A 14,966-nucleotide genomic window follows, 5' to 3' on the forward strand; every position below is an offset into this window, starting at 1 on the left:
ATTTATTCGGGACACTTGGGTGGCTCAGCGTCTGGGCGTCTGTCTTTGGCTCAGGGCATGATCCCGGTCTGAGGATCGAGTCCCACATCGGGCTCCTGTTGAGGAGCCTGCTTCTCCCTCTGCCTGTGTCTCTGCCTCTCTCTGTGTCTCTCATGAATAAATAAATAAAATATTTTTTAATAAAAAAATTTTATTTATTAAAAATTATATTTAAAATTATATTTAAAATTATAATATAATAATTAAAATTATATTTAAAATTATATTTATTAAAATTATTATTTATTTTTTTAAATAAAAACTTTTATTTATTCATGAGAGACACAGGCAAAGACCTAGGCAGAGGGAGAAGTAGACTCCCTGCGGGGAGCCTGATGCAGGACCCTGGGATCCCGCCCTGAGCCAAAGGCAGATGCTCAACCCCTGAGCCACCCAGGCAGCCTTGTTTTTTTGTTTCATTGCTAAAGTAGTAATACGCTTGATGATAGGCTGCTTATTATCTGAAAAGCCAGAAAAATTCCGAATTCTGAAGCCTGTTTATCTCCATGGGAGAAATCAGCATGTAGACCTGAGTTCCTCTACTTCATTAGTGGGGAGGTGGAGGCAGAGGAGAGGGGTTAAGTAACTTGATGAAATGAAGGGAGGCGGCCGCAACAGCAGCTGCAGTAGCAGTAGCCGTAGTAGTGGTGGTGCTAGTGTGGTGGTGGTGTAGGAGTACCAGCAAAGAAGTGGCTTCGGGTTGGCTGCTTGGATTCATATGCTGGCTCTACTGCTTACTACCTGTTTGATGTTGGGAAGGTCGCTTACTCTCTCTCTAAAACGGGGTAGTATTAACACTTTAAAAGGGTTGTGGTGATTAAATGAGTTAATGTAAATAAGTATGTACTAAAATAGTTCCTGGCACATAGTAAGTGCTATATGTATTAACTATTACAACTTTTAATAAGTAGTTCCTAAGTGGCAGAATTAATTAGTATGGGTTTACTTGACTAGCCACTCAACCTAAATCCTGTTGTATTGCAGTATGATCTAGATCTTTAAAATTCCTTGAAGTGATTTGTAGAAGCTTCAGGTAATACCTGAAGTATAATTTTCCCCTTTTAGTAAAGATGGATGACATTTATTATTTTACTAGGTAACGAGGTAACAAGGAGATCCTTGCATAAAGTATGGTATAGAATGTTTCTCAATCTTTTCTACCCACTAACCCCTTGGGACAGATGGCTTGTGAGGAAGTTATGGGCTCTCTCATGAAGAAAAAGTTAGTCTCGGATAAATTTAGTCCTTACAGTGTTTCTGTTTTCTTTATGCTTTTAAAACATTGAAAAGTGCTCCCCTTTGAGAATGACGCATTTCAAAGTTAGCAAAAGGAAGATAATTTTGTGCTTTTCTTTGCATTTATTAGATGATGGGACTAGACTAGCATAGCTGAGCTTGGTTTTCTTTGTTTTTGGTTTGTTGTTTTTCGCTGAGCTTGTTTTTAACAGTGATTGAGACACTTTCAATCACATCACTGTATAATCAGAAGCCGTCATTGGCCTCGTTGTAAGAGACTAGTGTTACCATTCAACACACTCACACACCCTCATTAGCAGTGCTCTGCCTCATATGCACTCTTCAGCATGCCTTCTCTTACTGCCAGATGGATTATCTTTATTTTATTGCTTGTTTAAGCCTCTAAATTCTTACCTGTCTCATGGAAAGGGGAATCAGGTTGCTGACTTCCGATTCCTAATGCTGCATCTGGTCATTTGTTAGTTTTTACTACACCTGTTCAGTATTTCAGTTTTTTAAACCAGCTGAAATTGGTTACCAGCATTCAAAAATGTGTAACCACTCTTTACCACTCCCTGTTTCCCTTTTCCATAACTCTACCTGTGCCCTTCTAGGTGTGGTCCTTTCCTGCAAAGCTGGTTGCCTGATCACTAATCCACAGTGATTCTTTTCCCTCTCAAGTTTCTTTTGGCAAGAAGTGTTACATTCTGGTCTTGCCTACTACTGAAGTTTGGTTCTAGGGCTGGGACTTAGTTTTATACTATCTGAATAATTAACATAGTTGTACCTGAATATAAATTTTGTGCTTAGTGGTACTTGAGAGGTATTTGCTGACATTTCTGCTTAAGTAGGATAATTTTTAAAATTTATCATTTATTTTAAGTAGGCTACACACCCAGTGTGGGGCTTCAACTCATGACCCTGAGATCAAGTTGCATGCTCTACTGACTGAGCCAGCCAGGTGCCCCAAAATTTTCTTTCATATAAACTTTCTTTGCTTAAATGTTTTGGTGGAGCTGTGGTGAGCTAAATTTAAGATTATATTTTTTGCAACTAATGTTTAAAACCTTTTTATTTTGAAATATCAAACATAGAGAACTCTTAAGCTTTCTCTAGATTCACTGATTTTTAGTATTTTGCCATGTTTGCCTTATTGTTCTTTATTTTTTTTTAGTATTTTGAGAGTAGGTTACATATACCCTAAAACTTGTGCATTTATTTCTTAAGATCAATAGTTTTCTTTCTTTTTTTTTTTTTTTTTTAATTTTGTTTATTCATGAGAGACACAGAGAGAGAGGCAGAGAGAGAAGCAGGCTCCATGCAGGGAGCCTGATGTGGGACTCGATCCTGGGACTCCAGGATCACACTCTGGGCCAAAGGCAGACGCTCAACCGCTGAGCCACCCAGGGGTCCTGAGATCAATAGTTTTCAAATTCAAGAAACAGTACTTTTATCTAATTTGCAGCTCGTGTTTCATTATTTTGTCAATTTTTCTAGTGATGCCCTTTATTTTATTTTATTTTTTAAGATTTATTTATTTATGATAGACCTAGAGAGAGAGAGGGGCAGAGACACAGGAGGAGGGAGAAGCAGGCTCCATGCAGGGAGCCCGATGTGGGGCTCGATCCCGGAACTCCAGGATCGCGCCCTGGGCCAAAGGCAGGTGCTAAACCGCTGAGCCACCCAGGGATCCCCTAGTGATTGATGCCCTTTAAAGCTTTTTTCTTCATCCAGTAAATGATCATGTATTGCATTTAGCTGCAATAGAATATATGTAATAGGGGTTAATTCCTCAATTTAGGTTTATCTGATAGTTACAAAAGGTTTGGGTTATATAGGCAAAGAAGTGTTCTCAGGTATTGCAGGCATCATTTGCTTTCATTGGTAATGTTCACTTGGATTCTCCCTCAGGTCAAGGTGTTGTCCTGTTACTCCCTCAGTGTAGTTACTGTTATTTCCTTTGTATGCATCATTCCTTTACTACCATGAAAATATTACACTGCTTCTTATCAAACTTTTTCCTTCTAAGTTAGGTACATATACAGTTACAAATTTTTTTTTTTTTTTTACAATTTTTTTTAATTGTGGTAAAAAACACATAATATGGGCCATCTTAACCATTTTTTAGAAAGATTTATTTATTTTAGAGTGAGCCAGGGTAAGGCAGAGTGGGAGAAAAAAATCTCAAGCAGACTCCCTGCTGAGCACAAAAGCTAAAGCCCAACAGGAGGCTGAGATCTTGACCTGAGCCAGAATCAGTAGTCAGCGGGCTTAACCGATTGTGGCACTTTGGTGTCTCCTATCTTAACCATTTTTAAGTATATTATTCAGTAACTAGTGTTAAGTTCATATTGTGAAACAGATCTCCAGAACTTTTTAATCTTATAAAACTAAAACTCGACCTATTAGACAACTTCCTGTTTCTCCCTCCCCTCAATCATGGACAACCACCATTCTACTAGATATCTTAAAGAAGGTGGAATCATACAGTCTCTCTGTTTTTGTTTCTGGCTTACTGTAGTTAGCATAATGTTCTCAAGGTTCATCCATGTGGTTGCATGTGTGAGATTTCATTTTAAGGCTGAATAGTATTCCATTGTATGTATATACCATGTTTTATTTATGTATTTGTCGATAGGTGTTTGGGTTTCTGCTTCTCGGTTCTTGTGAATAATGCTGCTATGAACATGGTTATGTAAATATTTCTTGGAGACCCCATTATCAATTATTTTGGATATATACCCAGAATTTTGGGGAGCTTATTATATAAACACTTACTTTGTAAAAAATATTTTCTGTGTATAGCTTATTGAATTAATTTCATTTGTCCTGAGAGTAAATTTTGATATCATAGCCAATTTCCAGAGATGAAATGTGAACCAAAATAAGTTTGCTTTATAGTTTTCTCTCCTTTGTGATTTAACCTGTTGCTAATTTAAGGAAGAAGTAATTTCTGAAAACATCTGCTTGCATTGAAATAGATGTGGATTATTTTTCATGTGGTTAATTGCATATAAATTTTTTTTTTACTGTAGAATCCTTAAGAGAACATAATTCTGGGAAGGAAAGATTTCTTTTTGTTTTCTGTTTATTGGAGGGAAGTCTGGTCCAGCTAGAAAATTAGGGCCTGTCTCAACTATTCTGAACTCTTTGAGTGCCAAATTTCTTAGGACCTCTGTTTGCTTGCCTAAAATATAATACCTTAGTTTTTAAATTTTTACTGTACATTCTTTAGAAGAATTTCCTCCAAAAGTTGGAACTTTGGCAACCAGAATTTGAAGGAAGAAAATGAGAAATTAGTTGTGTACTATTGAACTATTATAAACAGGAAGGAGAAGAATATATTCCTAGGTCAGAGATGAGGTGATTGAGGTTGCCGTGAAGTTAATGCTGATAAACAGTAGTAGATCAGTGTTTAAAAAAGAACTTTCAGAGTAAGAGGTAAGAGTTATTGGTCAACATTTTTGTTTTGTTTGACATATTTCTGTGGAAAGGGAATTGAGATTATAGTTTTCACTCCAAGGAGTGAAACATGTTTAGGTATAGGATTGATTAAGCAAATACCATAATTTTATCAGTGGGTGAATGAAAGCTTCATTTAGTTAAAGCTGGAATCATCAATAAAACTCAGGCCTCTAAAGTGGAACCTAAATTTAGAAAATATTCTTACCCTTCATGATAGTCACATTTTGAATTTGGGCTTACTAAATGCTCTGTATTACATTTGCTTCACCTTCACATTAGGTGAAGATCCGTTTTCCTTGACACAAAATAACTATTAAGCCCCAATGTTCTCCCTCCTCAAAATTTTGGCTGTCTTTACTCCTAAATTATTAAGAAGGTAACTAGATTTAAAACTCTATTTTATAGATTCACAGAAATTTTCAAAGATAGTTCAGAAAGGTCTCTGGTACACCTGGTTTTCCTCAGAAGCTATTCTTATTTTTTTAAGGTTTTCAAATCTTTTATCAATTTGTTGGTGTTTTTTTTTTTTTTTTTTTTTTTTAAGCAAGAGCCCCCAAGCAAGGGAGGGGAGCAGAGACAGAGGCAGACAGAGAATCTTAAGCAAATTCCCCGTTGAGTGGGGAGCCCAACATGGGCTCAGTCTTACGACCATGAGATCACAACCTGAGCTGAAACCAGGAGTTGGATTCTTTTTTTTTTTTTTTATTTATGATAGGCACACAGTGAGAGAGAGAGAGAGGCAGAGACACAGGCAGAGGGAGAAGCAGGCTCCATGCACCGGAAGCCCGACGTGGGATTCGATCCCGGGTCTCCAGGATCGCGCCCTGGGCCAAAGGCAGGCGCCAAACCGCTGCGCCACCCAGGGATCCCCGAGTTGGATTCTTTCGCCAGCTGAGCCACCCAGGCGCCCCAACATGGGGCTCAAACTCACAACCCCAAGATTGAGTCACATGTTCCACTGACTGAGCCAGCCAGGTGCCCCAGAAACTATTTTTAAGTAAGCCATAATACCTGTATATTCTTCCTTTAGAATTTTTGGGTAGTGGTTAAAGAACACTGAAAATAGGTAAGGGTTAGGATGAGTCATGGACACGTTAATACCTTCTTGCTGCATGAAGGAAGGGGTAGGGAAAAGAGGAGAGATACTTTGTATCTTACTGCTCAAGTCTTTTTTTTTTTTTTTTTTTTTGTCTTTTACTGTTCAAGTCTTAAAGAATTTGTGAGATTTTCTTCTAGAAAAAGCTCAAGCAAAGGATACTGGTCAGTCTTCCACCTCTGGAGTGATTGAAATCCTCCTATGCTGAGGTCATCCTTTGGTGAGCATTCACCTGAGACAAAAATACCTTCACCTTAGAAAAAGCTAATGCAAAAGTGCTTGCTAAAAATTTAAATCCTGTATTCCATTCTAGAGGAGGGTTTTAATGATTCAGTCTTGAGGCAGGGCCTAGGAATCTTCATTTTCAAACACCACAGAGTGTTATGTTGCAGATTTCTATAGAACACACTTGAAAAGTTAGATTTTGGGATTTTAAAGAGGTTTCTTGTTTGTTTCTTTTTTTTGTTTTGTTTTGTTTTTTTAAGTAGGTTCCATGCCTAACATGGTGCTTGAACTCAACTCTGAGATAGTCACATGCTGTACTGACTAAGCCAGCCAGGTGCCCAAAGAGGGCATAGTTTTGTTGCTACTTTATATTCTTATTAAGGTTACAGTTTCATACATGGATGGTTTTCAAACTTTTGAGCATAGTTACAAATGTCTTTTACATGTGGATGTATATGTACATACATACATGAAACAGTTTCATTGCAGTTACATATATTTAGACTCTGAATTTTAAAATTTAAATGGTAATTGTGATCCTGGAAATTGCACAACCAACGTCTCCACCCTTAGTTTGAAAACTGTCATTTTACTAAGTGTTATCCATGTTAGGAAGACAACGTGATTACTGAGATGGAGTAGTACATTGGATAGCCCTTTTCTTCTTTTTATTTTTTTTATTTATTTATGATAGTCACACAGAGAGAGGGAGAGGCAGAGACACAGGCAGAGGGAGAAGCAGGCTCCATGCACCAGGAGCCCGACGTGGGACTCGATCCCGGGTCTCCAGGATCGCGCCCTGGGCCAAAGGCAGGCGCCAAACCGCTGTGCCACCCAGGGATCCCAGCCCTTTTCTTCTTAAGATGATTTAATCTTTCTGGTCCTTTGAGAAAGTTTTTTTTTTTTTTTTTTTTTTTAAAGATTTTATTTATTCATGAGAGAGACAGAGAGAGGCAGAGACAGAGGGAGAGGGAGAAGCAGGCTCCATGCAGGGAGCCTGACATGGGGCTCGATCCCGGGTCCCCAAGGTCATGCTCTGGGCTGAAGGTGGCGCTAAACCACTGAGCCACCTGGGCTGCCCATGAGAAAGTTTTTATTACTTAAAAATATTTTTGCTTTTGCCAAACATCTACCACCCACAATTCCCAGCTTGGTTTCTTTTTTCCCCTTTTTGGTGCCTTATTACATAATGAAGTGCCTTCCTATGTTACTTAAAAGTGGTTAATGCTTATACTTTATTTTTATTTTTTAAAGATTTATTTATTTATTCATGAGAGACATAGGCAGAGGGAGAAGCAGGCCCCCTGCAGGAGCCCGATGTGGGACTCGATCCCAGAACTCCAGGATCATGCCCTGAGCCTAAGGCAGATGCTCAACCACTGAGCCACCCTGGCGTCCCAGTGCTTGTATTTTATATGCTTTAGAGGGAAAGGCAAGGAAAAAAAAAAAAAAAAACCCAGACGTGAAATTAATATTTTTATTAAACTTTACCTGAGGGAAGACATAATAGATTCTACAGCTTATTTGGCATAAAGTTCTAAAATAATTGGCTAGATCGTCCTCACTTTGAGATTATAAATTAAAGATATAGAAATGATCTTAATGTCTAGAAAATTAGTTGAAAATAAGATCAAATTAATTAAATGAAGTAAATTTTATCAAGAAAATGACTGGCATTTTCCTATTACTCCCTACCTGAATTCTTTAAAGTAGGAAATAGTGTTAGCCCATTTTACACATACAAAAACTGCATCTAGAAAGGTTTAGTAACATCATGGATACAAAGTTGGTAAGAATAGGTGTGAAACTCTACCTCAGACATTAGGATGATTATAATTTTAGTTATGTCTAATAAAAGGATGGGTATTTTTTATTTGTTCCTGTGAAAACACCATGTGAAAGTGCAATGGGGCAAAATGATAGCTTTTTAAGAGTTAGAAATTTGATTGCTGATGCCACTAGTGGTCACATCTCAGATGAGTTACATTGTTTATGTAGCTCTGTTTCTCTCTCTCATCTTAAAGTGGTCATTGAGCACCTACATTATAAGAAAATGCTAAATGCTCAAATTGCCTTGCAAGTAAATAGGAAGCAAACATTTTAAGTATTAGATGCCATGTTAGAATAGAAAGCCACTTTGCAAAGTCTGATGTAAAGAAGGTGTCCTTTGTGGACTAGCCCAGATTCAAATTTGTCCCACCCTAGGTAAAAGCTTTCCCCTTCCTTTGTGGTTTGTAAGTATTTTATCACAAGCTGTTGATTTGTGGTCTCCAAACTAACAGAAGACTTGAGGAAGAAAATAATTGAGGTATAAGAAACAGAACTGGTGGTATTGGCTCTTAGTAGTACGTCCCTTTCCAAGTTTAGGTGTGTTTACAGCCTTCAGAACTTCATGTCAGGATTTCTTCCCAACAAAGATATTCTGAACCTTTTTGGGGGATATAACATCATGTTAGAGAATATGAGAACCAAGACTCATTCTCTAGAAAGACATGTAAGACATTTGTACCTTAAGAGTTCTGGACTCTCTGAAGCTGATCCTTGGTTCTAAGACCCTCTGCCTTAAAGGATTGACCCTAGAATTGTGTTCACTGCTATTCAGACAGCATCAAATAGTGCTTAGAATTAACATGTTAACGTGTACATGATGGAATTATTTGGTGGTGTGATTTTATTTTTATGTGCAGATACCACTGTAGCAGGTTTAGCTTTAAGATGTTTAACCCAGGAGGACTAAATCACAGTGATTTCTAAGTCCACATGAAAAAAAAAAAGGTTCTATTGACCTTGTTTTATTAGAAACTGAGAATTGTAAAGATTTGTGTTCTATACCAGTGCTTTGCATACTGGGTCCGGACCAGTTTTAAAATCCATTAATGTGTGTCACTAGCATTAAAACAAATGAAATAGATCAGAGTAGGGAAAATACCATTATATATCACATAAGGTTAAACATTTTGTGAAACTTTGGCTTAAGTATGTGTATTTGTATATTTGTATATGTATATATGCATGCATGTAGACATACATAAATGTTATTAGATTACAACATGAAAATAATTCCTAACGTGTGATTTTTCTAACATTTTTAAAATGTTAGAAAGCCATAGTTCTATACCTTCTGCTTGTGCGGTAATTTGGGCATCTGAATTTCTCATATTTTTTGTGGTTTTGGGGGCAGGAGCTAGATAAAGGGCTTTAAGAGTTAGAGTGAAAGAGTAAAGGAGCAGCTGATCTTTGAATATTTAGTGATTAAGTGAAGTTGAGATGGAATTTTGCTAATTCAGTGTTTTTTAGGTAGTTAAGGCTGAATTTGTTTTGTGAATCTTTTGAAAGCTCTTAAAACCAGAGGGAGACATGTATGTTGCAAATTTATAGTTGCATTTACTGGATTTGTTGTCCATGGATCAGTGAATGTAATATCAAATGACATTTACTGTTAAGCTATCTGATAGAATGCCTTTCTGATCTAAGATTGAAAGGTCTGTTTTAAATAATGTCAGCTATTCCAGTGATGCTTAAAATAATCATTTGAACTTAAACCTAGATGTATAATCTGTTTATACCTGATATGTTTATACCTAAAATGTAGGACCAATAAAAAATGAAGGGCTTTTAGGGGTGGGGGGAGGTGGTCAGTAGATTATTTTTATTCTTTAATGTAAAATAGTTTTCAGGAAAGGTCAAATGAACAAACATTAGGTGTTGTTTCAGTTTAAGAAACTGAATTATAGACGTTGAGTAAATGGCTTCTTTGTTTCTTTCATTTCTTTCCAAGGTTTGGGCCCCATGGGATCCCTGTGACAGTGTTTCCCAAAAGGGAATATAAGGATAAACCTGAAGCCATGCAGCTCCAAAGTAATACATTCCAAGAAGGGACAGGAGTCAAGTGTGAAGTGAATGGTGCTGTTCCCGATGACCCTTCTCCCATCTCGCCTCCCGAGCCAGGCTTGGCTGAAAGCCTATGGACTTCCAAACCGCCACCTCTCTTCCATGAAGGAGCACCTTACCCTCCCCCTTTGTTTATCAGGGACACCTATAACCAGTCAATACCTCAGCCACCGCCTCGGAAAATTAAGCGACCCAAACGAAAAATGTACAGGGAAGAACCTACTTCAATAATGAATGCTATTAAACTGCGACCCAGGCAAGTCCTGTGTGACAAATGTAAAAACAGTGTTGTTGCAGAGAAAAAAGAAATTAGAAAAGGTAGTAGTGCAAGTGACTCTTCTAAATATGAAGATAAAAAACGGAAAAATGAAAGTGTAACTACTGTGAACAAAAAACTGAAAACTGACCATAAAGTGGATGGGAAAAACCAAAATGAAAGCCAGAAAAGAAATGCTGTGGTTAAGGTTTCCAATATTGCTCACAGCAGAGGCAGAGTAGTCAAAGTTTCTGCTCAGGCAAATACATCAAAAGCTCAGTTAAGTACTAAAAAAGTGCTCCAGAGTAAGAACATGGATCATGCAAAAGCTCGGGAAGTGTTGAAAATTGCCAAAGAAAAGGCACAAAAGAAGCAAAGTGAAACCTCTACATCCAAAAATGCACATTCAAAAGTCCATTTCACACGTCGGTATCAGAGTCCTAGCTCAGGTTCCCTTCCACCCCGGGTTCGTTTAAAACCACAAAGGTACAGGAATGAAGAAAATGACTCTTCTTTGAAGACAGGACTTGAGAAAATGCGGAGTGGCAAGATGGCACCCAAGCCCCAGTCTCGCTGCACCTCTACCCGCTCAGCAGGTGAGGCCCCTTCAGAAAATCAGAGTCCCTCAGAAGGCCCTGAAGAGGCCAGCAGTGAGGTTCAGGACACAAATGAAGTGCTTGTGCCTGGTGAGCAGGATGAACCACAGACACTGGGCAAAAAGGGCAGCAAAAGCAATATCTCTGTTTACATGACCCTAAATCAAAAGAAATCTGACTCTTCCAGTGCTTCAGTGTGTAGCATTGATAGCACAGATGATTTGAAATCCTCCAACTCTGAGTGTAGTTCTTCTGAAAGCTTTGATTTTCCTCCAGGCAGTATGCATGCACCTTCCACCTCCTCCACTTCCTCCTCTTCAAAGGAAGAGAAAAAGCTCAGTAATTCCTTGAAAATGAAAGTCTTTTCCAAAAACGTCTCTAAATGCGTCACACCAGATGGCAGGACCATATGTGTAGGGGACATTGTTTGGGCCAAGATCTATGGCTTCCCTTGGTGGCCAGCCCGTATTCTTACTATAACTGTGAGCCGGAAAGATAACGGCCTTTTAGTCCGACAGGAGGCCCGTATTTCATGGTTTGGGTCTCCAACAACCTCTTTTCTTGCTCTTTCGCAACTCTCCCCCTTTTTAGAAAACTTCCAGTCACGCTTTAATAAGAAGAGAAAGGGCCTGTATCGCAAGGCTATCACAGAGGCGGCTAAGGCTGCCAAGCAGCTGACCCCTGAAGTGCGGGCTCTGTTGACACAGTTTGAAACGTGAACATGGACAGTAAGGTAGGCAAGAACCGTTGGAAGGCGCCACAGATATTCTAGTCTAGTTAGGAGTAATGTCTACGAAATAGCTTGGCCAAATCGGAAAGAGAAATTGTACTCAATTGGCTGCTTTTTTATACTTACCTTATAGCCATTTTTAGACTGAGAAGCTTAAACTGAACAAGCAATCAAATTTTGTGTTAAGGAAGTGAGATTTTAGCAGTATTTTTCAGTTTTGAAGTCAAACCATCCCAAGGCATAGGAGCCATAGCCTCAACTGAAAATGAATTTTTGCAGGGACTGTTAATTGCCATTTGTACCTAGTACTGTGTGTATGTGTGTATATTTATATATATATACACGTACATATATGTGTGTGTATGCATACATACATATATATAAATATAGCCTGTCACTATGTGACACAGGTTGCATATTTGGGATTGCAGTAAGGGCTGGTGAGCTGAGGGGAGGGAGTGAGTGTGGGGGCGGGACCTAGTGTGGATATTTAATGACTACTTGTTTTTTAATTAATGAATACTTAGCCTTTCTATGTGCATAATGGCGCAAGACTTTGATACTTAGGTGTTTGACAAACTGATGCTTGCTATTCAGTTGCAAACTGGGGAAATAGCCCAGTATTTGGGGTTAAGACTTGTAAGGCTGACAAGGTTTGAAGCATCACTTTCTTTTGTCCAATGGGGATTTAACAAAAACTTTCAAATTTCTGGTTTGGGAGTTTAGGTAGGTTTGTCTTTGGATATGTAAATAGTTGATTGCTAAATTTGGTCAGATTTCTCCTGACTGGCTGTTCCTAAATTCTTAGGATACGTCCTGGTAAATTACACTTTGTGAATTGTCATATGTGTAATCACTGCATTTTGGATGTACCTAATTTGATAATTTTTAAAAAATATTTCCGTTTAAGGTATCTGTTTGCAGGTCAGAAAATGAGAAAATGTAATTGTGTAATGCTCTGAAATGTAAAAAAAAAAAAAAAAGCTGTAAATAAAATCGACTAAATCCGAATTATTTGTGTGTGTTTCTCAAAAAGCTTTGAAAAATTTCAAGATGGTAGAAAGTTATTCTTGGTAATAGTGTATGGAGGAGATGGAAAAAATCAAACCTTTATTTTCCTATTTGTCCTATCGGAGAATATATTACCCAATCATAGATAAAATTCAAGGAAGTGATTTATCCATATATTCTGAAAATGAGGTTTTATAGCATAGAGGTCTGATATGCTTCTGGATTTGAGGCCCTCCTGCCAATTGTTCATAAATGTGTGGGTTTAGTTTTCCTCATTTTTAGCCTTAATATATCATCACATGGGTTTTTTTTTTTTTTTTTTTTTTTTGTTGTTGTTGTTGTTTTAAATACTCGTGTAGTTAACAGCCAGTCTCTTCTGCTTGGTTGGCTTCCGGTATCCTTGCTTTTGGGCCTGGTAACTTAGATCACTATTTTCTACGTGGTCCATCTGCCCCTCAGATTTGACTTTATTTTCAATTTTTAGCTTTTTATTGTTAGTGAAAAATAAATCCTATTTTTTATCCCAAGAGTTTATGCCAAGACTTTTCAAGTTGCTTTCATAGATTTTTGTGTCTAGCTTACCTTTTGAATTAGATATAGTATCAGTCTGGCAGTTTTGGAAATTTGAAAATTTTAAAGAGAGCAACTTTCTTTAGTAATCCAATTTGAAATGTCTTAGTTACCTATGGAATTAATGATAAGATTAATGGAGATTAAAATCCATGATCTGTAGCTTCCTTAAGGTTATGGACTTTGATGATTTGTGTACCGATTTCTGCAAAAAACCAGTAGAATTTCTTCTGGGGAACTCAGTCAATGCTTTTTGATTATAATAAACACACAATTGAAAAAAAATGTTTTACCTGAGTAGAACATATTCTTTCCTGCAAACAGAAACAACGATACTATTTTGAAAATTCTTTGATTATAACAGGTTGAAAGATGTTCACAGTGTGATTGAGGGGTTTTAAGGAACTATCTTAAAAGATTATTGAGTATTGTTTTAGATTAATGAACTTGTTCAGTTATTTTTGAAAGTTTGGAATCAAAGGTTCAAAAATTTAAGTAAGGCAGAGCAAAAAGTCACTTCTGTAATTCCAGGGCTTCATGTAATGATCCAGGTGAGTTTTATTGTAACATAATGGGTGTGACAGTGGATATTGCTAATATAGTCAAGTGCTTTGGAAAATGTGCTCTGGTGGCATAAACCAAACTTGATTTGTCGGAGGGGAATAGTCATGATTGTTGAGAACAAAAATAACGTTCAATTTTATGTAGTCTATACCACTGAGGGAAAGGTTGAAGCATAATCACTAAAGTACGTGATCTCTAATTATCCTGCCAAATGATTCCTCCATTTTATTTTTATTTATTTTTAAAGATTTTATTTATTCATGAGAGAGACACAGGCAGAGGGAGAAGCAGGCTTCCCGCAAGGATCCCAGTGTGGGATTTGATCCCCGATCCTGGGATCACTCCTGGAGCTGAAGGCAGATGCCCAACCACTGAGCCACCCAGGCATCCCTTGTTTTAATTTTTTAATAAGTATTTTATTTATTTGAGAGAACATTCATGAGAGAGCACAAGCAGAGGGAGAGGGAGAAGCAAGCAGGTCTCGATTCCAGGAACCTGGGATCTTGACCTGGGCCAAAGGCAGATGCCTAACCAACTGAACCACTCGGGCACCCCTGATCCTCCATTTTAACTGGCTTATTTCATCTGAAGTTTCAATAAGGAAACACATTTGAAAGCATTTCTTATGTACTAAGCACTAATCCAATATCTGCATATTAAGTGTTTTATCCAAATGGGAATTTAAAATAAATTTTTTTAAAGAAATTTTGAATGTAGTTGACACGATGTTACATTAGTTTTAGGTAAACAACATTGTGATTCTACTTCTCTATACGTGTTAGGGCAAATGGAAATTTCTTAAGGTGGCTAAAACAAAAGATTAGCAAGGGTAGAAACCAAGTGAGAGTAAGAGCTGTAACAGCCAAAGATGTCTTTATTTCTAGAATTGCTCAGAAATTTAAAGCATCAGAGTATTTTTCTCTAGTTTCCCAGAATATTGAACAGAAAGCTGACTATTCATTTGAAAGGGATATATATATTTTTAAGGATTTTATTTGCAAGGGAGAGCCCACAAGCAGAGGGAGAAGGAGAAGCAGGCTCCCTGCTAAGCAAGAAGCCCAATGCAGGGCTTGATCCCAGGACCCTGGGATCATGACCTGAGCAGAAGGCAGCTACTTAACTGACTGAGCCACCCACGCTCTGAGAGGAATATCTTTTCGACTCTTACAAATGTGGAGCCCTCGACTCTTACAAATGTGGAGCCCGACATCAAAGCGATCAGTGAGATAGGAAAAGTAAAGTTGATTAGTCTTGAGCCCATTTGCATGACTTCATGGTGTGTCTATT

General features: G+C 37.8%; 1 protein-coding gene across 19 annotated transcripts in view; it reads left to right on the forward strand.

The window, feature by feature from the left end:
* The window catches only part of PWWP2A (PWWP domain containing 2A), a 37,265-nt gene that overhangs the window by 10,300 nt on the left and 11,999 nt on the right, over positions 1-14,966 (forward strand). For 13 of the 19 annotated variants that reach the window (XR_005358331.1, XR_005358332.1, XR_005358343.1 and 10 more), the window contains one exon: positions 9,840-11,537. Coding sequence is in view for 3 of the 19 variants with exons in the window: in XM_038534874.1 (XP_038390802.1) it covers positions 9,840-11,523 (1,684 nt within the window). In the remaining 16 variants the exon portion in view is untranslated. Of the gene's footprint in view, positions 1-636; positions 799-5,719; positions 5,738-6,038; positions 6,057-9,839; positions 11,538-14,966 lie in introns of those variants that run through there. The other 6 variants (XM_038534875.1, XM_038534876.1, XR_005358334.1 and 3 more) reach the window with 5 other exon arrangements.

This window comes from Canis lupus, chromosome 4, assembly GCF_011100685.1.
Source record: "Canis lupus familiaris isolate Mischka breed German Shepherd chromosome 4, alternate assembly UU_Cfam_GSD_1.0, whole genome shotgun sequence".
In the NCBI taxonomy this organism is placed as follows: domain Eukaryota; kingdom Metazoa; phylum Chordata; class Mammalia; order Carnivora; family Canidae; genus Canis; species Canis lupus.